Source organism: Pongo pygmaeus, chromosome 3, assembly GCF_028885625.2.
Source record: "Pongo pygmaeus isolate AG05252 chromosome 3, NHGRI_mPonPyg2-v2.0_pri, whole genome shotgun sequence".
NCBI classification, from domain to species: Eukaryota; Metazoa; Chordata; class Mammalia; order Primates; family Hominidae; genus Pongo; species Pongo pygmaeus.
This window is the reverse complement of record NC_072376.2, coordinates 87,009,731-87,031,698: the sequence shown is the minus strand read 5'-3', so window position 1 is coordinate 87,031,698 and position 21,968 is coordinate 87,009,731. Positions and strand designations below refer to the sequence as shown.

The window sequence follows — 21,968 nt, the reverse complement described above, 5'->3', positions numbered from 1 at the left end:
GACCCAGCTTTGAGTTTGATTTCCCAGCCTGTAGTCTTTAATGATACTTTATGCAGCAGACAGAAATTTCCTGTCATATCTCACTAAGTGACTGACTATCTCTTATACTAAATTAGTTCATCTACTATTTAAAGGATGTTAATGTCTTAATGAGTTAGCTCTCTTGGATAACAACTTTACATTTTTTATGAGCTTATCTAGGAAATATACTTAAGGGAGAAAAGAATTTTAGTGAGAATTTTAGCAAACCAAAGAAGGGGATTTGAGCATATATTTTGGGCCACGGCTTGTGTTGTGGTTGAAATAACATAGCTGAGGCATCAGCCAGCTCTGCCAAGAGTGCCAGCCCAGACTAGAGAATGTCAAGGAGTTTATAATTTTGAGCGCCAAATGCCATACTTTGTCTAATATAAAATACTATTGTTTATAAGATGTATCATTACTTTATGTATGTTAAGGAAACAATTTTTTAATTAAAAATTAAACAATGACAAATATTTTCTTATTACTTGGAATTTTAATTTTAACCTAATTGAAAGAAATATTTTAGATTTATACATAGATTATTATATACTGGTATTATGTATGCATAAAAAGAAATAAATAGGCAAATGTTAAATACCAAGTCTTACTTTTCCTAACCAGTTTTAACTTTGAATTATTGCTATTTTTGTTATTCCACACAAATTTTTTAATGCTTTTAAAGGTGTTAGTGAAATAGCATTACTTAAAAGGATGTTCCATTTTGGTCTACAGGATTATCTGTTAAGCCTTTGAGAGTATGCTGAAGGAATAACAACTTTATTGTAATTGCTGCGTGACAACATGGAGAGATGCGTCCTGATGTCAATGATGATAAAGCATCAAAAAGTGTGCATCTTAGAATGAACAAATTCTAAGTTAGTTATGATTGTTGTGGCTAACACATTTTCAATATATATATATTTTTAATGCATGAAGCTAAAATGAGAAATAATTATAACATTTCACACTTGTTTACAAGTTTACAGCCTCCAAAGCATTTCCCTACACATTATCTGATTAAAATTTCAGCCTAGAACCAACACTAGCAACAGCAGCGTTATCTCTGGTAGTAGATGACATTTTTAAAACCATGTCAATGATGTTATTCTGCAAGTTTGTATTCACACACTTCTTCTTTTCATTTCATTTACTAGTTGTGGCAGACTGCGTGTCCACTAAAATCCATTCTCCCTTTTTTCCTGGTACAACTAGACTACATTTTCCAGCCTCCCTGAAAAGTTATGGCTGTGTGACTGAGTTCTAGTCAATGGAATGTGAACATACAAGGTATATACTACTTTCAGGCCTGACCCATACAATTATTCAGTACATGCTCTCCCCTCCATTTAAACATTGGAGACATTTTACTGGGAGACAAATGTGAAGATGGCATTGATCCATCACTCTAGGTCTTTAAATGGCTTTGTAGTTCCTGTTATCCCCACCCTAAGCAGTTACATAAAAAAGTAATAAACATTGTTCTTTAAGCCACTGAATTCTGAAATTTATGTGTCATCATATCTTAGCTTGCTTTTTTAATTAAAAAATTTTTAAACTTTTATTTTAGGTTCAGGAGTACATATGCAGGTTTGTTACACAGGTAAATTGCATGTCATGGGGGTTTGGAGTACAGATCATTTCATCACCCAGGTAGTAAGCATAATTTCCAATATGTAGTTTATTGATCCTCACCCTCCTCCCACCTTCCATCCTCAATTAGGCCCTGGTGTCTATTGTTATCTTCTTTGTGTCTATGTGTACTCAGTGTTTAGCTCCCACTTATAAGTGACAACATGCAGGATTTGGTTTTCTGTTTCTGTGTTAGTTTGCTTAGGTTAATGACTTCCAGCTCCATCATGTTGCTGCAAAGGACAAAATCTCATTCTTTATTATGGCTGTGTGGTATTCCATGGTGTACGTGTACCACATTTTCTTTATCCAGTCTACCATTAATGGACATTTAGTTGATTCCATGTCTTTGCTATTGTGAATAGTGCTGCAATGAACATACGTGTGCATGTGTCTTTATGGTAGAATGATTCATATTCTTCTGGGTATACACCCTGTAATGGGATTGCTGGGTCAAGTGGTAGTTCTCTTTTAAGTTCTTTGAGAAATCTCCAAGTTGCTTTCCACGATGACTGAACTAATTTACATTCCCACCAGCAGTGTATGTGTTCCCTTTTCTCCACAACCTTGCAGGCATCTGTTATTTTTTTGACCTTTTAATAACAGCAATTATGACTGGTGTAAGATGGTATCTCATTGTGATTTGCATTTCTGTAATTACTAGTGACATTGAGCATCTTTTTATATGCTTGTTGGCTGCTTGTAAGTCTTCTCTTGAAAAGTGTCTGTTCTCCCATCCAAGTACTAACCAGGCCCGACCCTGCTTAGCTTCCGAGATCAGACAAGATCGGCGGCGTTCAGGGTGGTATGCTAAATGACGAGTTAATGGGTGCAGCACACCAGAATGGCACATGTATACATATGTAACTAACCTGCACATTGTGCACATGAACCCTAAAACTTAAAGTATAATAATAATATAATAAATAAAAATAAAAACATAAAAATAAAAATACAAAACTGAAAAAAAAAAAGAAAAGTGTCTGTTCATGTCCTTTGCCCACTTTTTAGTGGGTTGTTGGTTTTTTGCTTGTTAATTTGTTTAAGCTCCTTATAGATTCTATACATTAGACATTTGTTGAATGCACAGTTTGCAAATATTTTCTCCCATTCTGTAGGTTGTCTACTTACTCTGTTGGTAGTTGCTTTTGTTGTGCAGAAGCTCTGTAGTTCAATTAGGTCCAATTTGTCAATTTGTGTTTTCGTTGTAACAAAATCTTTACCAGAGCCTATGTCCTGTCTTAGCTTACTTTAACAAATACAATAGATCCAGTTGCATGTTTTCCTCCAATGTAACCTGTATTCCATACATGACTGCAATAAAGAGGAAAGGAAAAATAACTCATACTCTATTAAAACGTGCATTCAGCAGGTGGTAACAGAGATCCAAGTTGTTTTGGATTATAGGGCAAATATAAAATAATTCCATTAATTCATAACAATATAAATGAATGATTGAATAAATAAATATAAGAGAATAGAAAAATCTTTGCAAAAAATGCTAAATAATTTATGTTGATACCTCCTCCTTTAGAAAGGTAGAGCATAACTCTCCACCAGTAAGTATGGGCTGGACTTAGTGATTTCCCTCCAGAATACAGTATGGGGAGTAGGAGGAGGTAAAGAATTACTTACTATGGAGAAACCTGACAAAATGAACTCGACCAGGTGACCAAGGTCAATATCAAGAATAGTTATCATGTTGACATTATTCACCCTTCATAAAATCAGTAGAAATGATATTTTATCATTGTGGTCTTCTTCCACCAAACCAGAAAAACCTCAGAAAAGACGCAATTGTAGAACATGTTATAACATACCTGGTGAGTACTCTTTGAAACTTTCAAGGCCAGCAAAAACAAAGTCTGAAAAACTGTCACAGCCAAAAGGATCCTTAGGAAAGATGACGACTAAAGGTAATGTGGTATCCAGGATGGGACACTGGAACAGAAAAAAAAAATTAGACAAAAACTAAGAAAATGTAAGTAAAATATGGACTTTAGTTAATAGCAATGCACTAATGTTTGTTCCTTAGTTTCAACAAATGAACCTTACTAAGGTAAGCTATTAACAATAGGAGAAACTACATGCAAGATGTACAGAAACTCTCTGTAATATTTTTGAATTTTTCTTTAAATCTAAACATTTTAAACATAAAAAGCTTTATTAAAAAGAAAAAGTGACAGAGCTAAACCTGTCTAATTCCCAAACCCAAACTCTATGTTATGAACTGAATGTTTGTATTCCCTCAAAATTCATACATTGAAGCCCTAACCCCCAGGGTGACTTGGATATAGGATTTTTAGGAGGTAATTAAGGTTGAATGACGTCATAATAATGGAGTCCCAACCTGATAGGATTGGTGGCCTTATAAGAAGAGAAAGAGCGAGATCTCCCTATCTCAATGTGAACATGATGAAAAAAGGCCATGTGAGCTCACAGTGAGAAGGTGGCCATCTGCAAGTCAGGAAAAGAGCCCTCACTAGGACTGAATCACCGGATCTCATACTTCCTAGCTTCTAGAACTGTGAGAAAATAAATTTTTGTTGTTTATGCCACCCAGTCTATGGCATTTTGTTATGATAGCTTGAGCCTTACTGCCTTTAGACCTTGATTCTAGGAGTTACTTTGAAAGTTGGACCAATCACTTGACTATACATACATCTATTTCCTCTCATTAAGATGAGAATAATAATACTGCCTGCTTATCTCAGCAGCTACTTTAAATTCAAATGGTTAATATATGGGAAAGTATTGTACAAATGTAGATAATTAATTCTTATTAAATTAAACGGATACTAGTTTTTCTTATCTCCCAAAAGCCTAAACATAGTAAATTTAGAGAGTAATGCTGGTTTTATTTTCTAAGGTTTAAACTTCTTTGCATTAGTGGATTATACTCCTTGGATCTCAAAACTAACTAGTTATGTGGACCATTATTAGGTGGTAATGCTAGGGACAAAATTATTAAAAGTATCTTACAGAGATTCATAGGGACAATAATAAGAACTTTCAATATACCTTCAAGACAAAGGACAGTAACTTCAGAATATTTTGTAAGCATGATATCATATTTTCTGCTAAGTCATTTCTGAAGAGTTTACATTAGTTTTAGCATTTTAAAAATACTGTATTTATGGACAGAGGGCAGGTATATATTATAGGGCTAAAGAAATATTTCCAAAAAATTACACTATGAGAAATATAAAAGCAATTTAAATGTATCTATTAAAGGAAGACATGTAGTTCTCTCTGAAAAAATCTTAAATTCCAAGGATTGTTAGACTAAAGATATAACTGAATTGTTTGGGGGAATCATAAGGACGATTAAATTATTTTGAGGTTAATAACACGTGTATTGATGTCACCTTAAAACAAAGGAAGGATGAGAAACGAAGATGATACAAAAGGTAGATTTCACCTTTTTTTTTTTTAACTCCTTTAATGTATCATTCTACATCTATGAAAGATTTTTCTAAGAATTATTTTAAGCTCAACCTCCCTCTCTTCTCCAGCTTTGCTGCTTCTCATTTCTTACTCTTTCTTGTCACCATTTCTCCTTACCAAGAAGTTGGGGGAAGGAGGGAAAATGACCACTTAAAGCCGTGTTAGTTTGTTGTAAACTCATTAAACATTCATTATTTGGCTGGGTGCGGTGGCTCACACCTGTAATCTCAGCACTTTGGGAGGCCAAGCTGAGTGGATCACCTGAGGTTGAGAGTTCAAGACCAGCGTGGCCAACATGGGGAGACCCCGTATCTACTAAAAATACAAAAATTAGCTTGGCATGGTGATGCATGTCTGCAATCTCAGTTACTTGGGAGGCTGAGGCAGGAGAATCGCTTGAACCCAGGATGCAGAGTTTGCAGTGAGCCAAGATTGTGCCATTGCACTCCAGCCTGGGCAACAGAGTGAGACTGTGTCTCAAAAACAACAACAACCTGGGCAACAGAATGAGACTCTGTCTCAAAAACAACAACAACAGCAACAACAAACATTCATTTTTTGAGTTAATTTTTGAATTTATTTCTTTGCATTCTGCGAAACTAGGTAGCTCATTTATTTAAGCCTTCAAATCACAGTACTTTGTTTATATTCAACACGTTTTTGTATCCTGGTTTACATGCTATCTTGGTCTCTAAAGAGAGTTGAAGGAGGAAGGAGAAATGAAAAGGCTGGAGAAGGCAGTCAGAGAGGTCTAAGGGCATATGAAGAGGCAAAATTGTACCCAAATCCATGGAATTTTAGCTCAGTGTTACTTTCCCAGCAGAGCCTTGCTCTGTGCTTTTCTTTCTCTACCTCAACTATTAGTAAGAGAGGGTTAGTAAGGATGCCTTTTCCTACTGGTTCTCTCTATGTACCATGTAAAATTTTATAATGACATGACAACTATCAGTGGAACATGGTGGCTCATGCTTGTCATACTAGCATTTTGGGAGGCTGAGGAGGAAAGATTACTTGAGGCCAGGAGTTTGAGACTAGTCACATAGTGAGACACCCATCTCTACCAATACTACTATTACTAGTACTCCTACTCCTACTACTATCAACTATAATTCACTGAACAGTTTCTAATACACCAGATTTTTTCCTTGAAGATATGTATTATTGGGAATCATAAAAACTGTGCAAGTCATTACCATCACATTTTATCAATGAGGAAACTGAGGTTCAGAGAGGTAGGTAGTTTGTGGTTCAGTCATTGGGTGACACAGATCCAAATTGAACAGACTGAACAGATTCCAAAACCAATTGTACATAATATTCCAGCTCTGTTGTCCCACATAGAGGAGTGTCTACCTTGATGGGAGTCTGGGACCAAGTAGGAAGAGATGAAGCCACTGTGGCAGGGACTTTAGGAAGAGATGTCTAGGGCCACATAGGTGCTTTCTCACTTAGCCTACAACTAGGGCCAGCACAAAAGCCCAGATTTTTTAAAATCAGAAGTTACTTCTTGAAGTATGTTTCAATATGGCCAAAGAAAAAGATCATCATGGTGAACTGAAACTAACAGGTATAATGTCACAGAGACAATTATTTTTGAGGTTTAATAACATATGTTAAGCTGCCATTTAAAAGAGATAGCAAGTCAGCTGGGCGTGGTTGCTCACGCCTGTAATCCCAGCACGTTGGGAGGCCGAGGTGGATCACCTGAGGTCAGGAGTTCGAGACCAGTCTAGCCAACGTGGTGAAACCCCATCTCTACTAAAAAAAAAAACCACAAAAAATTAGCTGGGTGTGGTGGCAGGTGCCTGCAATCCCCAGCTACTTGGGAGGCTGAGACAGGAGAAGTGCTTGAACCTGGAGGCAGAGGTTGCAGTGAGCCGAGATCATGCCATTGCACTCCAGCCTGGGGGACAAGAGCGAGATTTCGTCTCAAAAAAAAAAAAAAAAAAGAAAAAAAGAAAAAGAAAAGAGATACAAATCAAACACATTGAGAAATAAATATAAAAAGTGGATCCCCTAGACTGAAGAGGAAGATACAAGAAAGTAGGCAGGAAAAAAAATAACCACCTCCCTCAGAACAACTAGATTATAAAATACAATTACCTGAATACAACTTTTGAGCAGTGATTTTTCATTGATATTTTCTTAGAAACCAATTTAGTAGTTTTAAATAAAATATTTGAAAGTTCTCTCTGTGTAACTGTACCACTAATAATCTATAGTGCATGATGCTTATCATTACTATAAAAATTACAATTTTTAAAATGTCTTTCATCATTTTCATTCATCCACTCTTATTAAATTTAATAAAGTTAATGGTCACTAGGAAATTTTCCTATACTACTGAATGCCTTAAAGTCTTCATTTGGAGAATACATGTTGGCCTAGAAGGAATGCATTCCAAAATTTTCCTTTCCATCATGGCGTGTGTCTGTTTATGTGTTGTGCCCTATATGTAACTACAAGTTTATTTTGTCCTGTCCAGAAGACGGGGAGGACGGTCCCAGCTGCAGGCTGTTCTGTGTGGGAAGAGAAAAAGGCTGATGCTTAAAGGCCCTCCAAAAGAATCTACTTAAGCCTCATACCAGATTTGGGAGGACTGGTTATACCTGCCTAAACCTGGCACAGGAAGAACAGCACTCAAGCAATTCCTACCTTGGGGTTAACTAGGAATACAAGTTTCACCTTGTGACTCAGGTGTAACTTTGGTCTATTTTTCTCTTAGTAACAGCTCAGCTTGCAAACGAAAGCACTGAGACGCAACTCAGTTACATGATTGAGGACTCAGGAAAATCAATTCTTACCTTCCACTCTTCCAAATGTAATGGTTGTATTCCAGCTTTACCATGCCCCATAAGCAAATGACTTGAGAGAGAGAGGTGGTTGGGGGTGGGGGGAGAAAAAGAAGAAGGAGAAGGAGAGGGAAGAAGAGGAGGAAGAACAGAGAGAAAGAAAGTGAGGGAAAAAAAGAAACAAACAAACAAAAAAAGACAGGAAAAGTCTCTTAACCTTGAAGAGATTGGATATCCAGTGTCAGAAAATTTGGAAGGCATAGTCTTGGGAGTACTTATTTTATTTATGGTGGTAAATAAAGCCCTCAGGGAAGGTTATTAATTTATCTGTCCTATTTAGTATATTAAATTATACTACTTCATATTCTAGTGGCCTGAAAAAGTTAATTTACCACTTGAATAGCATAAATGATGAATACTTACACCAAGTCCTGGAATTTTCCAATGCTCAACAAACATTTAGTACTTTTTGTTTAGGTCTCACTTTTTTTTTTTATTAGTATCTACAAAAAAGGAAAACAAAATTGTAGCATTCTGTTGGGGCTAACAGGACAGCTGTTGGCTAGGCTAAATGCCATCTTGGAGTAAGAGATACTTTAACTTAGGGCACTGGTGCTGAGAGATGGAGAGAATATCAGAAAGGAAAAACACAGGGTGAAAGTGTTGAGAGGGAGGGAGATGATGTCAAAATCCATTGGCTTCCAGTGTTTCTGCTCTTTTTAGCTGGGGTGCAGTAACCTTCCATCTTACAACTTTGGGTTTCTTTAAACTTCATGCCTGCCCTCTCTACCAATGTTTTATGAGCTGCCATGTGGGACTAGAATGGGATTCTGAAAATTAAGAGCTGATTTTTATTCCACTGGATGTATCAGTTGCCTAGGGCAGTAAAATAATTTAGTTTTGAAATGAAATGTTATTCTTGGGAGAAAAGTGCACAACAATTTATTTAATTTAAACAATAGAATGAGGAGGAAGAGGTAGACACCCAAACTACATTTCATATGTAAAATAAGGCTTACATGACTTTTGGATGCTATAGAAATAAAATTTCTGTACTGAGGGGCATAATTATCCACATAAATCTTATATGAGGAACACAGACCAGTACAAAAACAGCTGTAACTTCTGGTTATCTTGGAGGCAATATATAACCACATAAGGTAAAATTGGATGCTGCTTGCTTTCTCTAAAAGCTGTGAGGATGTCTTTTTGTTCCGGAAATTGCTTAGTGCAATTAAATGAAAATATACTGAATACATGAGTAAATTCATAAACAGAAATACAAATGAAATTTCTAAAGTAGGTCCTGGTGAGCCCAAATTTTACGAATTATTAGAAGACAATGCACCCGGAAACTAAGACACTAGCTTGAAGACTTTTTTCACTTCTTTTATTTTCTTTCTTTTTTGTTGCTGTTGTTGTTGTTGTTGTTTTGAGATAGTGTCTCACTCTTGCGCCTTGGCTGGAGTGAAGTGGCTCGATCTAGGCTCATTGAAGGCTCCATCTCCCCATCGATCTTCCCCGCCTCAGCCTCAGGGAATGGATGGGACTGCAGGTGCACACCACCATACCCGGCTATTAATTTACTTTTGTATTTTTTGTAGAGACGAGGTGTCGCTATGGCTTCAAGACTTTAAAAGGCAACAATGACTCTTTTGAAATTGCCTGCATTATCAAATGCCTGAAGTCAACCACAATGAATGGTGATTCTGGTTTCTCCATGACACTAGCAATCCTCTGAAATAAAGGAAGTTAGAATTCCAGAACACGTTTGGGTCTTTGACTCTTCCTGGGTGGCTTCCAGGAGTTTAGGTCAGCCTGCAGGCCCGACGGGAACCCCCGACACCCCTCCATGCGGATTCTTTACATCTCCCTCCCTACCTTGTTTACGCCCTAAGGGGGAGGGAAATGAACAGTCAGTCAGGTGAGACCCAGCAGGGGGAGTGGTGAGCTGGTCCGAGGGCAGCCCGAATATGTCCCTGGGTGTGGGTATGGGTGTGGGGCAATTTGGGTGGGAGCAGCGTGGAGGCTCCCAGGACCAAGTCCTGCGCCTCTTTGGCGGGGTGTGTGCAGGAGGAGCGGGGATAAATAGGAGGCTCCCTCCTCCCGGCGACATTCACGGAGCCGGCCGGCCGCCCGCCCTGGGTGTTTCCCTGCCCTGTAGCCAGGGTGCCAGCCTGGGAAGTAGTTTCGTTTCCTTCTGGCTCCGGGATTAGTTTCCAGGCACCCTCTCAGGCGCCCGAGGCCCGGGAAGGGGGCGAAGAAGGAGGGAGACTTGTCTAGGGGCTGCCCGGCCCGGCAGAGCGGGGTTGATGGACCGGGCCGCCAGGGGCAGCGGCGCCAGCTCCCTGCCACTGCTCCTGGCCCTTGCCCTGGGTAAGTGGCCGTGCTGGGCACTGGAAACCAGGAGGAAAGTCTGGGGCTGGAGTCGCGGGGAGGGCGAACCCTGAACCGAGCTGGCATCCGGACAAGAGGGCGCGCTCGGGCTGGCAGGCGCGGGTTGGAGAACTTTGAAGGCTGGGAGAGCGCGAGGTTAAGGATCTGACAATTGGGCACCGGGGCTGCACCTGTTGGAGGCAGTCCCTAGACGCGTGAGGAGGCCCGAGGGCGGAAGCGATTCCGAGGTCCTCGCTGACAGTGTTGCGAGCAGGCCGCCAGCTGCTGCCTTGTGCGCACAGCAGAGGGCCTGGCGGCGCCGGCGGGCTGTCCACCGGGGTGAGGCGCTGTGCCCGCGAGTGAGGGGCGAGGGGGGAGGGGGACGAGCAGGGAAACCCACTAAAGAAGCTCACGCGGGAGTATAGACCAAGAAGCATATCCTGCAGGAGGCAGAAGAACGGGAACTCTTTGACCGAAAGTGTGATCACCTGGCGTTAGGGAAGAGTGCCAGCGGGAGGAGGAGTAGCAGGATACCTAGCGCCCTCCAGAGGGTCTCTCCTGCCTCCTTAGAAGTCAGAAATCACCAAGCAGAGCTGGAACTTCAGATGCGGCTGGAAGCAGGCCTCCCCTTCCCCTCCACCGAGGGAAGGTAGTGAGAAGGCTTCTAGGTAGGAAAAATCCCAACTCTTCAAAGCATGCTCTCTGCATCATGGTCATTTTGTGGGGCATAGAAGGGAAACCAGTAACATTTGCTAATCTTAGCTGGGCTGTAGACACATCTGGGTTTGGAGCATTTATGTGGTAGGATGAGAATCTCCACAGCTGAAGTGTCACCACGATATCACTCCTACCTTCAAGCCTGGGAAGGCGACACCACAAATGAAAAAGAATGGGAATTCCTCTTATGGAGGAAAAAGAGGGGGAGCCTAAATGAAAACTTTCATTTGACCGTGTCCTTGGAGTAAGAGAGGTGGCTAAAAAGGTACAGTGAACTTTCTTGGAGGTGGATCAGACTTAGGACCAAGGTTAGAGAAAATAAACTTATTTAACAAACCCTGAAGAGGAAGGAGTCAGTAACAATTTAGTGGTAGAGTGAATGTGTACATTCATGAAGAAGAGCAACGGGGCTGAGACTTAACTCTAGAAATAGTACTGATGCTTTTGCCAGCATTGCTTGCAAGTAGCTGGCATTCTCTCCCTCCACCGTGTCTAAACTATCCAACAGTCAAAGTATTCCCTGAGAATCTGTCGTAGTCAGCAAGGTGCTGAGGTATGTAGCAATGGAGGTGGGGAAAGGGCTCATGAGTTTCCTAAAATAAAACATGATTCCTGCCCTAGAACTTACACTGAATTTGGAAATGCAAGCCCAGCAGGGTAACCTGTGGAAAAATTCATGGAATCAGAAAAGGGAGAAAGAGCTCAACAGCGGGGGCTGGAATAGTGGGGAAAGTCTGAATGGAGGACACGAATGCCTGCCTTGAGGCTTGGGTAGAGTTTGCAGTAGTAGAGAGGAAAGAGGGAACAGAGACAAGGGAAAAAGCAATTAGTAAAGGGTTGGCGATGTGAATGAGCATGCTTTACTGGAAAGAGTAAAATTTCTGAAAGGCAGACAGATTATGAAGAACCGAAAAAGCCAGATTAGAATATTTGGAAAAGAATTAATAAGCTATTAAACACACACCATCACAGGGCTTGACTGGGAGTGATATGATGCAAACAATGGTTTAAAGGTGATAAATCTGGCAGTGAGGTGCAGTATAGGAAGAGGGGGCGCCTGTGGGCCAGAGGACCTGATTGTCTCATAGGTATAATCTGGGCATGAGCTGCTTGGGGCCTAAATTAGGGTGATGTTTCAGCAGAAGTGTCATAGTAGAAATGACTATTGAAAGTCGATGGACATTCTTTCTCCTTTACTATCACACAATATTTTCTTCTCAAAACTTGTCAAAAGACAGAAATGAAAATCAAAAAGCAAAACTCTAATCCAGTGCCATTGTACACTCAGGGTTACCTAAATGTACAACCACCCTGTTAAATGATTGGCTTGGGAAATTGAATTTGGTCTCTAGATTCCCTTAAAGCTCTACTTCTTGCAAAATGCTAAAGGATGTAATTTGTTGGCATCGCTGTTTCCATTAAGTGGTCCTATTTCTGTCATACACACTTTACTTTTAAATCCCCGTCCTAAATTATGTCACATGTTGTTCTATTTACTTTTTGAAAAGAATGTGAGCAATAAGATTTGTGAGGCACTAATGTGTGTGTGTGTGTGTGTGTGTGTGTGAGAGAGATGGTGGAAATGCGATGAGAGTGGGCATTGAACAGACATGAGCCCTGGTTCCAGCTCTGCCATTTCATGACTCTGAGATGTCTGTAAGTTACAACTTTCTGGGCATTGTTTTTCCAATTTGTAAAATGAAGAGGTTTCATTAGATGGTGATGCCCTTTCCATGTCACATTCTTTTCAAAAAGTAAACAAAATAACATGTGATTTAAATTAGGAATAGCTTACATCTATTATAAATGTAGATGCTCCTTAAATACATCTGGCATTTAGTAGATGGATCTTTACAGGATAATTTCCATTCTAACATATGCAAATTAGGTACTACTTTCTTTGAGAAATTTTATAAAGACAGAAGTGGGGTTGAGATATAAAAGGAAGGTATACCATAAGCAGATTATATGGTACAAATACATTTAATATAAATATAAATTATATGTTTGTGTGTTATTGATGTTCTTCATATGCATTAATTTGGTTCAATTTTCTAAAACTGTTTAAAGGCATTTTCTAAGTCAGTAGAAATCCTGAGCCATTTAATCTTACTTTCTCAGAAAGTGAGATTTTCCAAAAGGGGCTCATATTTCTCTACTGTATTTTCTTTTTCTTTCTTTCTTTTTTTTTTTTTTCTTTTTTTTGAGACAGAGTCTCACTCTTCCGCTCAGGCTCAGGTACAGTGGCATGATCTCAGCTCATTGCAACCTCTGCCTCCAGGGTTCAAGTGACTCTCCTGTCTCAGCCTCTCGAGTAGCTGGGACAACAGGCACTTGCCACCACTCCCGACTAATTTTTGTATTTTTTGAAGAGATGGGGTTTTGCCATGTTGGCCAGGCTGATCTTAAACTCCTGGTCTCAAGAGATTGTAGCAGATAAATATTTGTTGCTGAATTACGTAGGGAGAGATAGAACATTCAAGTGCAGAATGTCCTATCTAGGGATAGATAGGACACTCAAGTGCAGAGATGTTGCATTGCATATAACAGGAAAAACCAATACTGGAAACCATTTCTTTTGACTTATTTAAAAAGCATGTAAGCTCATCCTAGCTGTCTCCTACACCTTTGCTTTCCCTACTGCCTACCCATACATCTGTGCCATCCCTGGCTCTGGCTATTCTCTGACAGATTCTTGGACTCCTGGCTCTTCCTTGCTTCCAGGAAACCCTGCTTCTCCTAGCTCAGGGCCAGGCTAGCCTGACTAATAATGTTCAGTTGGTATTGGTCAGACCAGGTGCTTTATTTTGGACTGTGTCTGGCCTGTGTCACTCGGTGTCTATTCTGATTCTATTCTAGTCTGACTCTATCCTTGAACTTGTGGGTGACTCCTGTATATTCTCCAGTCTGCTTAGTGCACCAACACCTAGGGGATGCTCCTTTGGGCAGATGGAGAAGGGGTGACATTGTTTCATAGTCTCCCTGATAGAACCCATGTGGCAATTATTGAAAATGGGTAAAAAGAGCATATCTTGAGGCAGGGTCATGTAGTGGTCAAGCCTGTAGACTCTGAACCAGACCTTTGGGGCATGGCCCCCTGGTGCTGTGACTTGCTGGCTCTGAAACTTCGGGCAAGTCTCTTTACTCGCCTGTAAAAGCTAATAGTAATACGACCAATGAAATTATGTGAATTAAATGCATTACTATGTAAAGCCACTTAAAATGTGCCCCAAACATAGAATAAGCATGAGTTATTATAATAGACAGTAGGAAAGCACAGGACAAATCATTAATTGTTATCAATACCTCTTAAAATTTTTTGACATTTTGATTCTGGATACTTCCCGAATGTCATCAGGCTCTACTAATTAATGGGAAGACTTTCTGTTGCCTTCATTTCTCAAATTCCTGCCCCCTCTAGTTATGAAATAGGTAATAGATAAAAATCCTCAAAAAAGTTTTATTTTGACTGGTTTTGTCAAAAAGGAACAAATGTAAAAAATAAAGCTGCAAAAGTAAAATGCATATCTACTTTTGAAAAAATAAATGCCTCTACAGATTCTTCTTCCTCTGCCAGTTTTGATCCTAATTTTATGCAATGAAGAGCTTTACTGCACTTGCCTAGCATTGATATCAGATACAAAAGTTAGACTGCACTAGCAGAGTAAAATAAAATATTTAGAAGGTAATTTTAATATTTTAGGAAATCTCATCAAAATTGGGTTGTCAGATTTATTTGAATTATATGAATAATTGCCTTAATTAAAAATAAATAAAACTGTCATTTTAGAAGAATGGATGATGATGCAATGTCAAAAGTTGTTTCTCTATATAAGAAAAATACATTAATTTAGGAAAGTTTTCTTAGGACAAAATTTTTTCAGATGCTCAAGAACAGATAGCCATGCATAAATATTTTTATTCTATAATGGTTGCCTTGTAACATTGAGAAAGTTGCTTAAACTCCTTTTGTGTAATTCTGTCACCTATAGAATGTTAATAAAGGTAACTATCATTTAGAGACACAGAATTATTTTGAGGATAAAATGAGAAAATGCAGAAAAAGATTTTAGAAGAATAATTGGCAGGTAATATTCAATGTATTATTACTATTTTAACTTTGTGAATATTCAGATGACTTTTCAATTATTTCATAGGTATTTGTCTAAAAAGAACTAGAATCAGTGTTTATTAAGCCAATTGGAGTGTTAGAGTTTGTACTTTGATCAAAGGAAACTGCCATAATAGTCACCACTATTATGGAGGCAAGCAAAGGAAAATAGGGCAGGAATTTGCCCACCACGGCCATGCTTTCAAAAGTGCTTTGAATTGTTTCTTTAGAATGTAAGCTCCACGATGGCAGGGATTGTTTACAGTTATAGCCCAGTTCCTATATATAGTAGGTGCTCAATAAATACTTGTTGAATGAGTGAATGTCAGTGGGGATAGTCCAGGAAGTCCTTCTAGGTCAGTAGCTTCTCAGAGTGTATCACAAAGGTCTTGATGTGAACTTTTCTTTTTCCTCACATACACACTCACATCCACTCCCTGTCTCCTGACACACACTTTCCTAGCTTTGATAATCAAAATGTAAGAATCGCTTTCTCCCAGAACTCAGTATCCTATCTTTAATGTCTTTAGATTTGCTAACGATGACTTACTTTTGATCCACAGCTCCTTGCTGAGATGGCAGCTGACTCTGGTTTTGCCAAATAGGCAGACCAGGTATGAGTTTTGTTCATGAAAGTTGGTTGCTGACTATCTCAATTAGAAAAACATTAACATATCCACATGCATAACTCTTTTGCTCATGGCACAGTACTTGGCAGGTTGATGAAAAGTACTGTCATTATTTCTAAACATGTGATAGTGAGGAAGGCAGACCTAAAAATTTTCACTGTTTTAAATTTTACCATTTTAAAGTATACCTAATACTGTTTACAGTGTGTCTAAAACTGTATTAAACATTAATGAGAAAAGTCTAATTATATAGGCCATTGTCTTTCTAGAAAGACTTACATATAATAGAAATGTTCATTCCAAATGAAACATTGTATAATAGTTCAATCCTTAAGGAAGTTTAAATTACATAGTACAGATTAAATATGATCTCAGAAAAGGAGAATTTATTACAGGCTGGAGTGATTAGGGGAAAATTCACTAATAGTGACAATTCTTCCTTGGTAGAGGTGAAGGAAAAAATGGGAGAAGAATTAAAAGGTGGACAAATTAATAGTTACCATTTTTTTGTGTAGCAGTAAGACTCAAATATCTCAAACAAAAAATTAATTTTGTGCAGTTTTAAAGGAAATATTGTCTGGATAAGAACATGATTTCCAAAATGAGGGCATTAGTCGGAATCCTGAATTCTTGATACAGTTCTATCTCTGCAGGATATCCTAGGAATTGGAGGCAGGAGATTTTGTAATTTAGACAAATTCATGCTTTTTGTTACAAGATAGACTTAAAATATTACATGGTCTCCTATCTGGGGAATTTGTTAAAATACTCTGGAAATGTCTAGACTTCCTTTTACCTTATTCCCTACAGCTTGGGGACAAGCTGGCCCCACCTTTTGTGTAAGGTCCAGATGAGTGGTTTGCTGGTTTGCTTCATGTTTCTTTTTCCCTGTTCCCTAATCATGTATTGCTAGGCTTTCTTAGGTTGGAGATGGCTCGTAATCAGGAGGTCCTCCAGGTCCATCTTAGAGTAGCAACAGCACCTGGGAAAAAAAAGACTTTACAGATGTGGGAACTAACACTGTGAAAGATTAAGTAGCTTCCCTAAAACATAGTATATGCCTAGAACTCAAATTCTGATCTTTATGACTCCGTATGTGATTTCAACCCTACCCTGTCCTGCTTTTATGCTTATTGATCTTAGGCTGTGCCAGACCCCAGCTGATACTGGATCTGCAAAGAATCATATATAAGTTGGTCAAGAATGCTCACAAGTCAAATTTAAGAGGAAAGCAATTGGATTAAAATTCATATGTTTTATATTGCTCACGATGGCTAGCCTTTCCAGACATATTTATATCTTAAAAAAGAAATCTTAGTATTTCAACTGTATATCTGATTGTTGTAATTTAAAGAAACAGTGAAAGACCTTTTTAGATGATTGGAGGGAGATGCAATATTTAATCTTAATTCACATCTATTAAATAAGGTCAAATAACCATGAAAGCTTTCATTTATTCTCTACATTTTCTTTCCTGAGGATATGTAGTATGTTACTTACCTAACTCATAGACTAGAGGTATTAACTACAAAATGGGGATGGGAAGTTTAACAGTATTCATATTCAGCCTCCTTGTTTTAAAGTGATGAGCTAGTTGCATAACAGGATGAACTACTAATATAACATTTTCCTCTTTGCAAGATTGTGGATTTATTCACTTGTTTAACTTTATTTAGTTTTGAAGAGTTGCATAAGGAGTGCCTGACACATAGTAGGACCTCAAAACGTATTAATTAAATGAATGAATGAATGTAAGCGGCTATTGGTGGAAGATGCCCAGCCAGTAAAATGACAACAGGTTAAGTAAAAAAAAAAAAAAATTGTATTTCTTGTTGGCAAAACACTGAGCCCAGATTCAGAGATGTGGTAGAAGGACAGGTTTCTCCATCCCTTGTTATATGGGACTTGCTGCTAGCAGTGCTAGAGATTCTTTCACAAAAGGCTTTTCTTCTTCCTGTAGCATTTCTTCTATTTCTCATGTTTTGTATTAAGGATTCAGACTGCTACATGTTTGGTTCAGGGCAGATTTTACTGGTCGAAATGTAAACTTTTAAAATAAGTGTCTAAGTTGGGGAGGGAAGGGCAATGGACTCAGGACACTCTCCAGTGGTTTATTTAAAAATACCCTTGAATTCTGTGAGATGTCAGATGATTTTCTCTCTTGTGTGATTAGAATTGTTTTTAACAGAAATGGTTTTCGTTAATGGCAAGTAATCAAATTGTTGTATTCTTGGGTTTATGTTTAGTATTAAAAAGAAAAACAAACTTTTGGTGGCTCCTATAGAAATGGAGATAGCTTTGCTTTGGAGGCTGACTGCAGCCTGAGTTGTTAGTGTTGAGAATCCCTAACTTATCTAGTATTACATATAAGGATTTCATAACAATCAATTGTCAGAACTTTTTAGTGGTTAAATTTAAGCACATTACACATGGATCTTTGTTCTCTACTCTTTGGAGTGAGCTGCATGGTCCAGGCCATCCTAGAATAGGTGAGAACCACTTCCCTCTGTCTTCTAGTGCAGAAAGCCTGTAGCACCACCAGGAAATTGTCATCAGAGCTGAATTAAGCACTTTCAGGACACTTGACTTGTTCACGATCACCTTCCTACTGAAATGTCATCTGAGTTTCTGAGACTCGACTGGTCTCATCTCTTAGGGTGACAGACACAGGATGTTACTACGTATTCAGGTATCTCCTTGACCTTCTCTATAGAATATCAACATAGTTACTTACATTTTGGGGAAGCTTTATAATTATAAAAGCATTTTAATACCCATTTTCTCATTTGATCTTCACAATAAAAATAATAGCAGAATGGTTGTGTAATATGTGCCAGGCACTGTTCTAACAGCATAATAATTCATTTCATCCACATAACATTCATCTAACACAGGAGCTAGGTTGATGTCATTATTATTCCCATTTATAGAGTAGGATAGAAACACAAAGGGATTAAGCAACTTGCCCAAGGTTCTGGCTTTAGGAGAACTATATGTGTGAGGTGATAGTTTTTTCTTAGTCCTGATAAATTTACCACAGTGATATGAGATGATAATATTAGAGGAAGCTGAAAGTGGGTAAAGAGTGTGTGAGAATTCCCTGCACTTTGCAACTTTTCTGTAAATATAAAATTGTTCCAAAATAAAAAGTTTATTACAAAAAAAGACACTGCAGGAAATTCCAATTACTAGCCAGTTTGGCTATTCACCTGCTTAGAATGTAGGGCTTGACACATCAAAAATCTAGAAAGATCTCAAGTTAACAACCTAACATTACAACTAAAAGAACTAGAGAACCAAGAGCAAACAAACCTCAAAGCTATCAGAAGGCAAAAAAATACCCAAGATCAGAGCTGAGCTGAAGGAGATAGAGACATGCAAAAACCTTCAAGAAATCAATAAATCCAGGAACTGGTGTTTTGAAAAAAATTAATAAAATAGACAGCTAGCTAGACTAATAAAGAAGAAAAGAGAGAAGAATCAAATAAACACAATCAGAAATGATAAAGGGGATATCACCACTGACCCACAGAAATACAAACAAACATCAGAGAATACTATAAACACCTCTATTAACATAAACTAGAAAATCTAAGATAAATAGATAAATTCCTGGACATATACACCTTCCCAAGACTAGCTCAGGAAGAAATTGAATCCCTGAACAGACCAATAATGAGTTCTGAAATTGAACCAGTAATAAATAGCCTACCAACCAAAAAAAGCCCAGGACCTGACAGATTCATGGCTGAGTTCTACCAGAGGTACAAAGAAGACTTGGTACCATTTCAACTGAAACAATTCCAGAAAATTAAAAAGGAGGGATTACTTCCTAACTCATTCTATGAGGCCAGCATCATCCTGATACCAAAACCTGGCAGAGATACAAAAACCAAGAAAGAAAACTTCAGGACAATATCCTTGATGAACATCGATGCAAAAATCAACAAAAAACTGGCAAACCAAATCCAGCAGCATATCAAAAAGCTTATCCACCACGACCAAGTTGGCTTCATCTCTGGGATGCAAGGTTGGTTCAACATATGCAAATCAATAAATGTGATTCATCATACAAACAGAACTAAAGACAAAAACCACATGATTATCTCAATAGATGCAGAAAAGGCCTTTGATAAAATTCAACATCTCTTCGTGTTAAAAACTCTCAATAAACTAGGTATTGAAAGAACATACGTCAAAACAGTAAGAGCCATATATGACAAACCCACAGCCAGTATCATACTGAATGGGCAAAAGCTGCAAGCATTCCCCTGAAAAAGCAGCACAAGACAGGGATGCCATCTCTCACCACTCCTACTCAACATAGTATTGAATGTTCTGGCCAGGAAAGAGAAAGAAATAAAGAGTATGCAAGTAGGAAGAGAGGAAGTTGAATTATCTTTGTTTGCAGATGACAGGATCCTATATGTAGATAACCCCATCGTCTCAGCCCTAAAGCTTATTAAGCTGATAAGCAACTTCAGCAGGCTCAGTTTACAAAATCGATGTGCAAAAATCACTAGCATTCTTTTTTTTTTTTTTTTTTTCCCGAGAGGGAATCTCTCTCTGTTAACCAGCCTGGAGTGCAGTGGCGCTATCTCAGCTCACTGCAACCTCCGCCTCCCAGGTTCAAGCAATTCTCCTGCCTCAGCCTCCAGAGTAGCTGGGATTATAGGTGCCTGCCACCACATCCAGCTAATTTTTGTATTTTAGTAGAGACAGGGTTTCATCATGTTGGCCAGGCTGGTCTCGAACTCCTGACCTCAAGTGATCCATCTGCTTTGGCCTCCCAAAGTGCAGGGATTACAGGAGTGAGCCACCATGCCAGCCTAATCCCTAGCATTCTTATACACCAACAACAGTCAAGCCAAGAGCCAAATCAGGAATGAACTCCCATTCACAATTGCTACAAAAAGAGTAAAATACCTAGAAATATAGCTAACAAGGGAAGTGAAGGACCTCTTCAGGGAGAACTACAAACCACTGCTCAAAGAAATCAGAGAGGACACAAACAAATGGGAAAACATTCCATGCTCACGGACAGGAAGAATCAATATCATGACAATGGTCATGCTGCCCAGTGTAATTTATAGATTCAATGCTATCCCCAGTAAACTACCATTGACATTCTTCACAGAATTAGAAAAAACTATTTTAAAATTCATATGGTACCAAAAAAAAAAAAAAAAGAGCCGAATAGCCCCAGGACATTCCTAAACAAAAAGTGCAAGGTTGGAGGCCTCATTCTACCCAACTTCAAACTGCACTGCAAGGCTACCGTAACCAAAACAGTATGGTACTGGCAGAAGAACAGACACATAGACCAATAGAAGAGAATAGGGAACTCAGAGATAAGACCACACAGATATAACCATCTGATCCTCAACAAACCTGACAAAAACAAGCAATGGGGAAAGGATTCCTTATTTAATAAGTGGTACTGAGAGAACTGGCTAGTCATATGCAGAAAATGGAAACTGGACCCCTTCTTTACACTATATACAAAAAATTACTCAAGATGGATGAAATACTTAAATGTGAAACCCAATATTATAAAAACCCTAGAAGAAAATCTAGGCAATACCATTCAGGACATTGACATGGACAAAGATTTCATGACAAAAACACCAAAAGCAATTGCAACAAAAGCGAAAATTGACAAGTGGTATCTAATTAAACCAAAGAGCTTCTGCACAGCAATAGAAACTATTATCAGACTGAACAGACAACCTGCAGAATGGGAGTAAAATTTTGCAATCTATCAATCTGACAAAGGTCTAATATCCAGAATCTACAAGGAACTTAAGCAAATTTACAAGAAGAAAACAAACAACCCCATTAAAAAATAGGCAAAGGATATGAACAGGCACTTCTCAAAAGACATACACGTGGCCAAGAAACACATGAAAAAGAGCTCAACATCACTGATCATTAGAGAAATGAGAATCAAAACCACAATGAGATACCATTTTCACACCAGATTGGCTATTATTAAGAAGTCAAAAAACTACAGATGCTGGTGGAGTTGCAGAGAAAAGGGAATGCTTTTACATTGTTGGTGGGGGTATAAACTGGTTTAACCATTGTGGAAGACAGTGTGGCTATCCCTCAAAGACCTAGAGGCAGAACTACCATTTAACCCAGTAATCCCACTACTGGGTATATGCCCAAAGGAATATAAATTATTCTACTATAAAGATACATGCATGCATATGTTCAGTGCAGCAGTATTCACAATAGCAA

At 38.6% G+C, this 21,968-nt stretch overlaps 1 protein-coding gene across 1 annotated transcript in view; it reads left to right on the top strand.

The window, feature by feature from the left end:
- Positions 1–9,929: 9,929 nt before the first annotated feature.
- Positions 9,930–21,968, top strand: part of BTC (betacellulin) — a 50,863-nt gene continuing 38,824 nt past the window's right edge. The window contains exon 1 of the mRNA XM_054486508.2: positions 9,930–10,268. Within this exon, the coding sequence (XP_054342483.1) occupies positions 10,205–10,268 (64 nt within the window). The 5' untranslated portion in view covers positions 9,930–10,204. The remainder of the gene's footprint in view (positions 10,269–21,968) is intronic.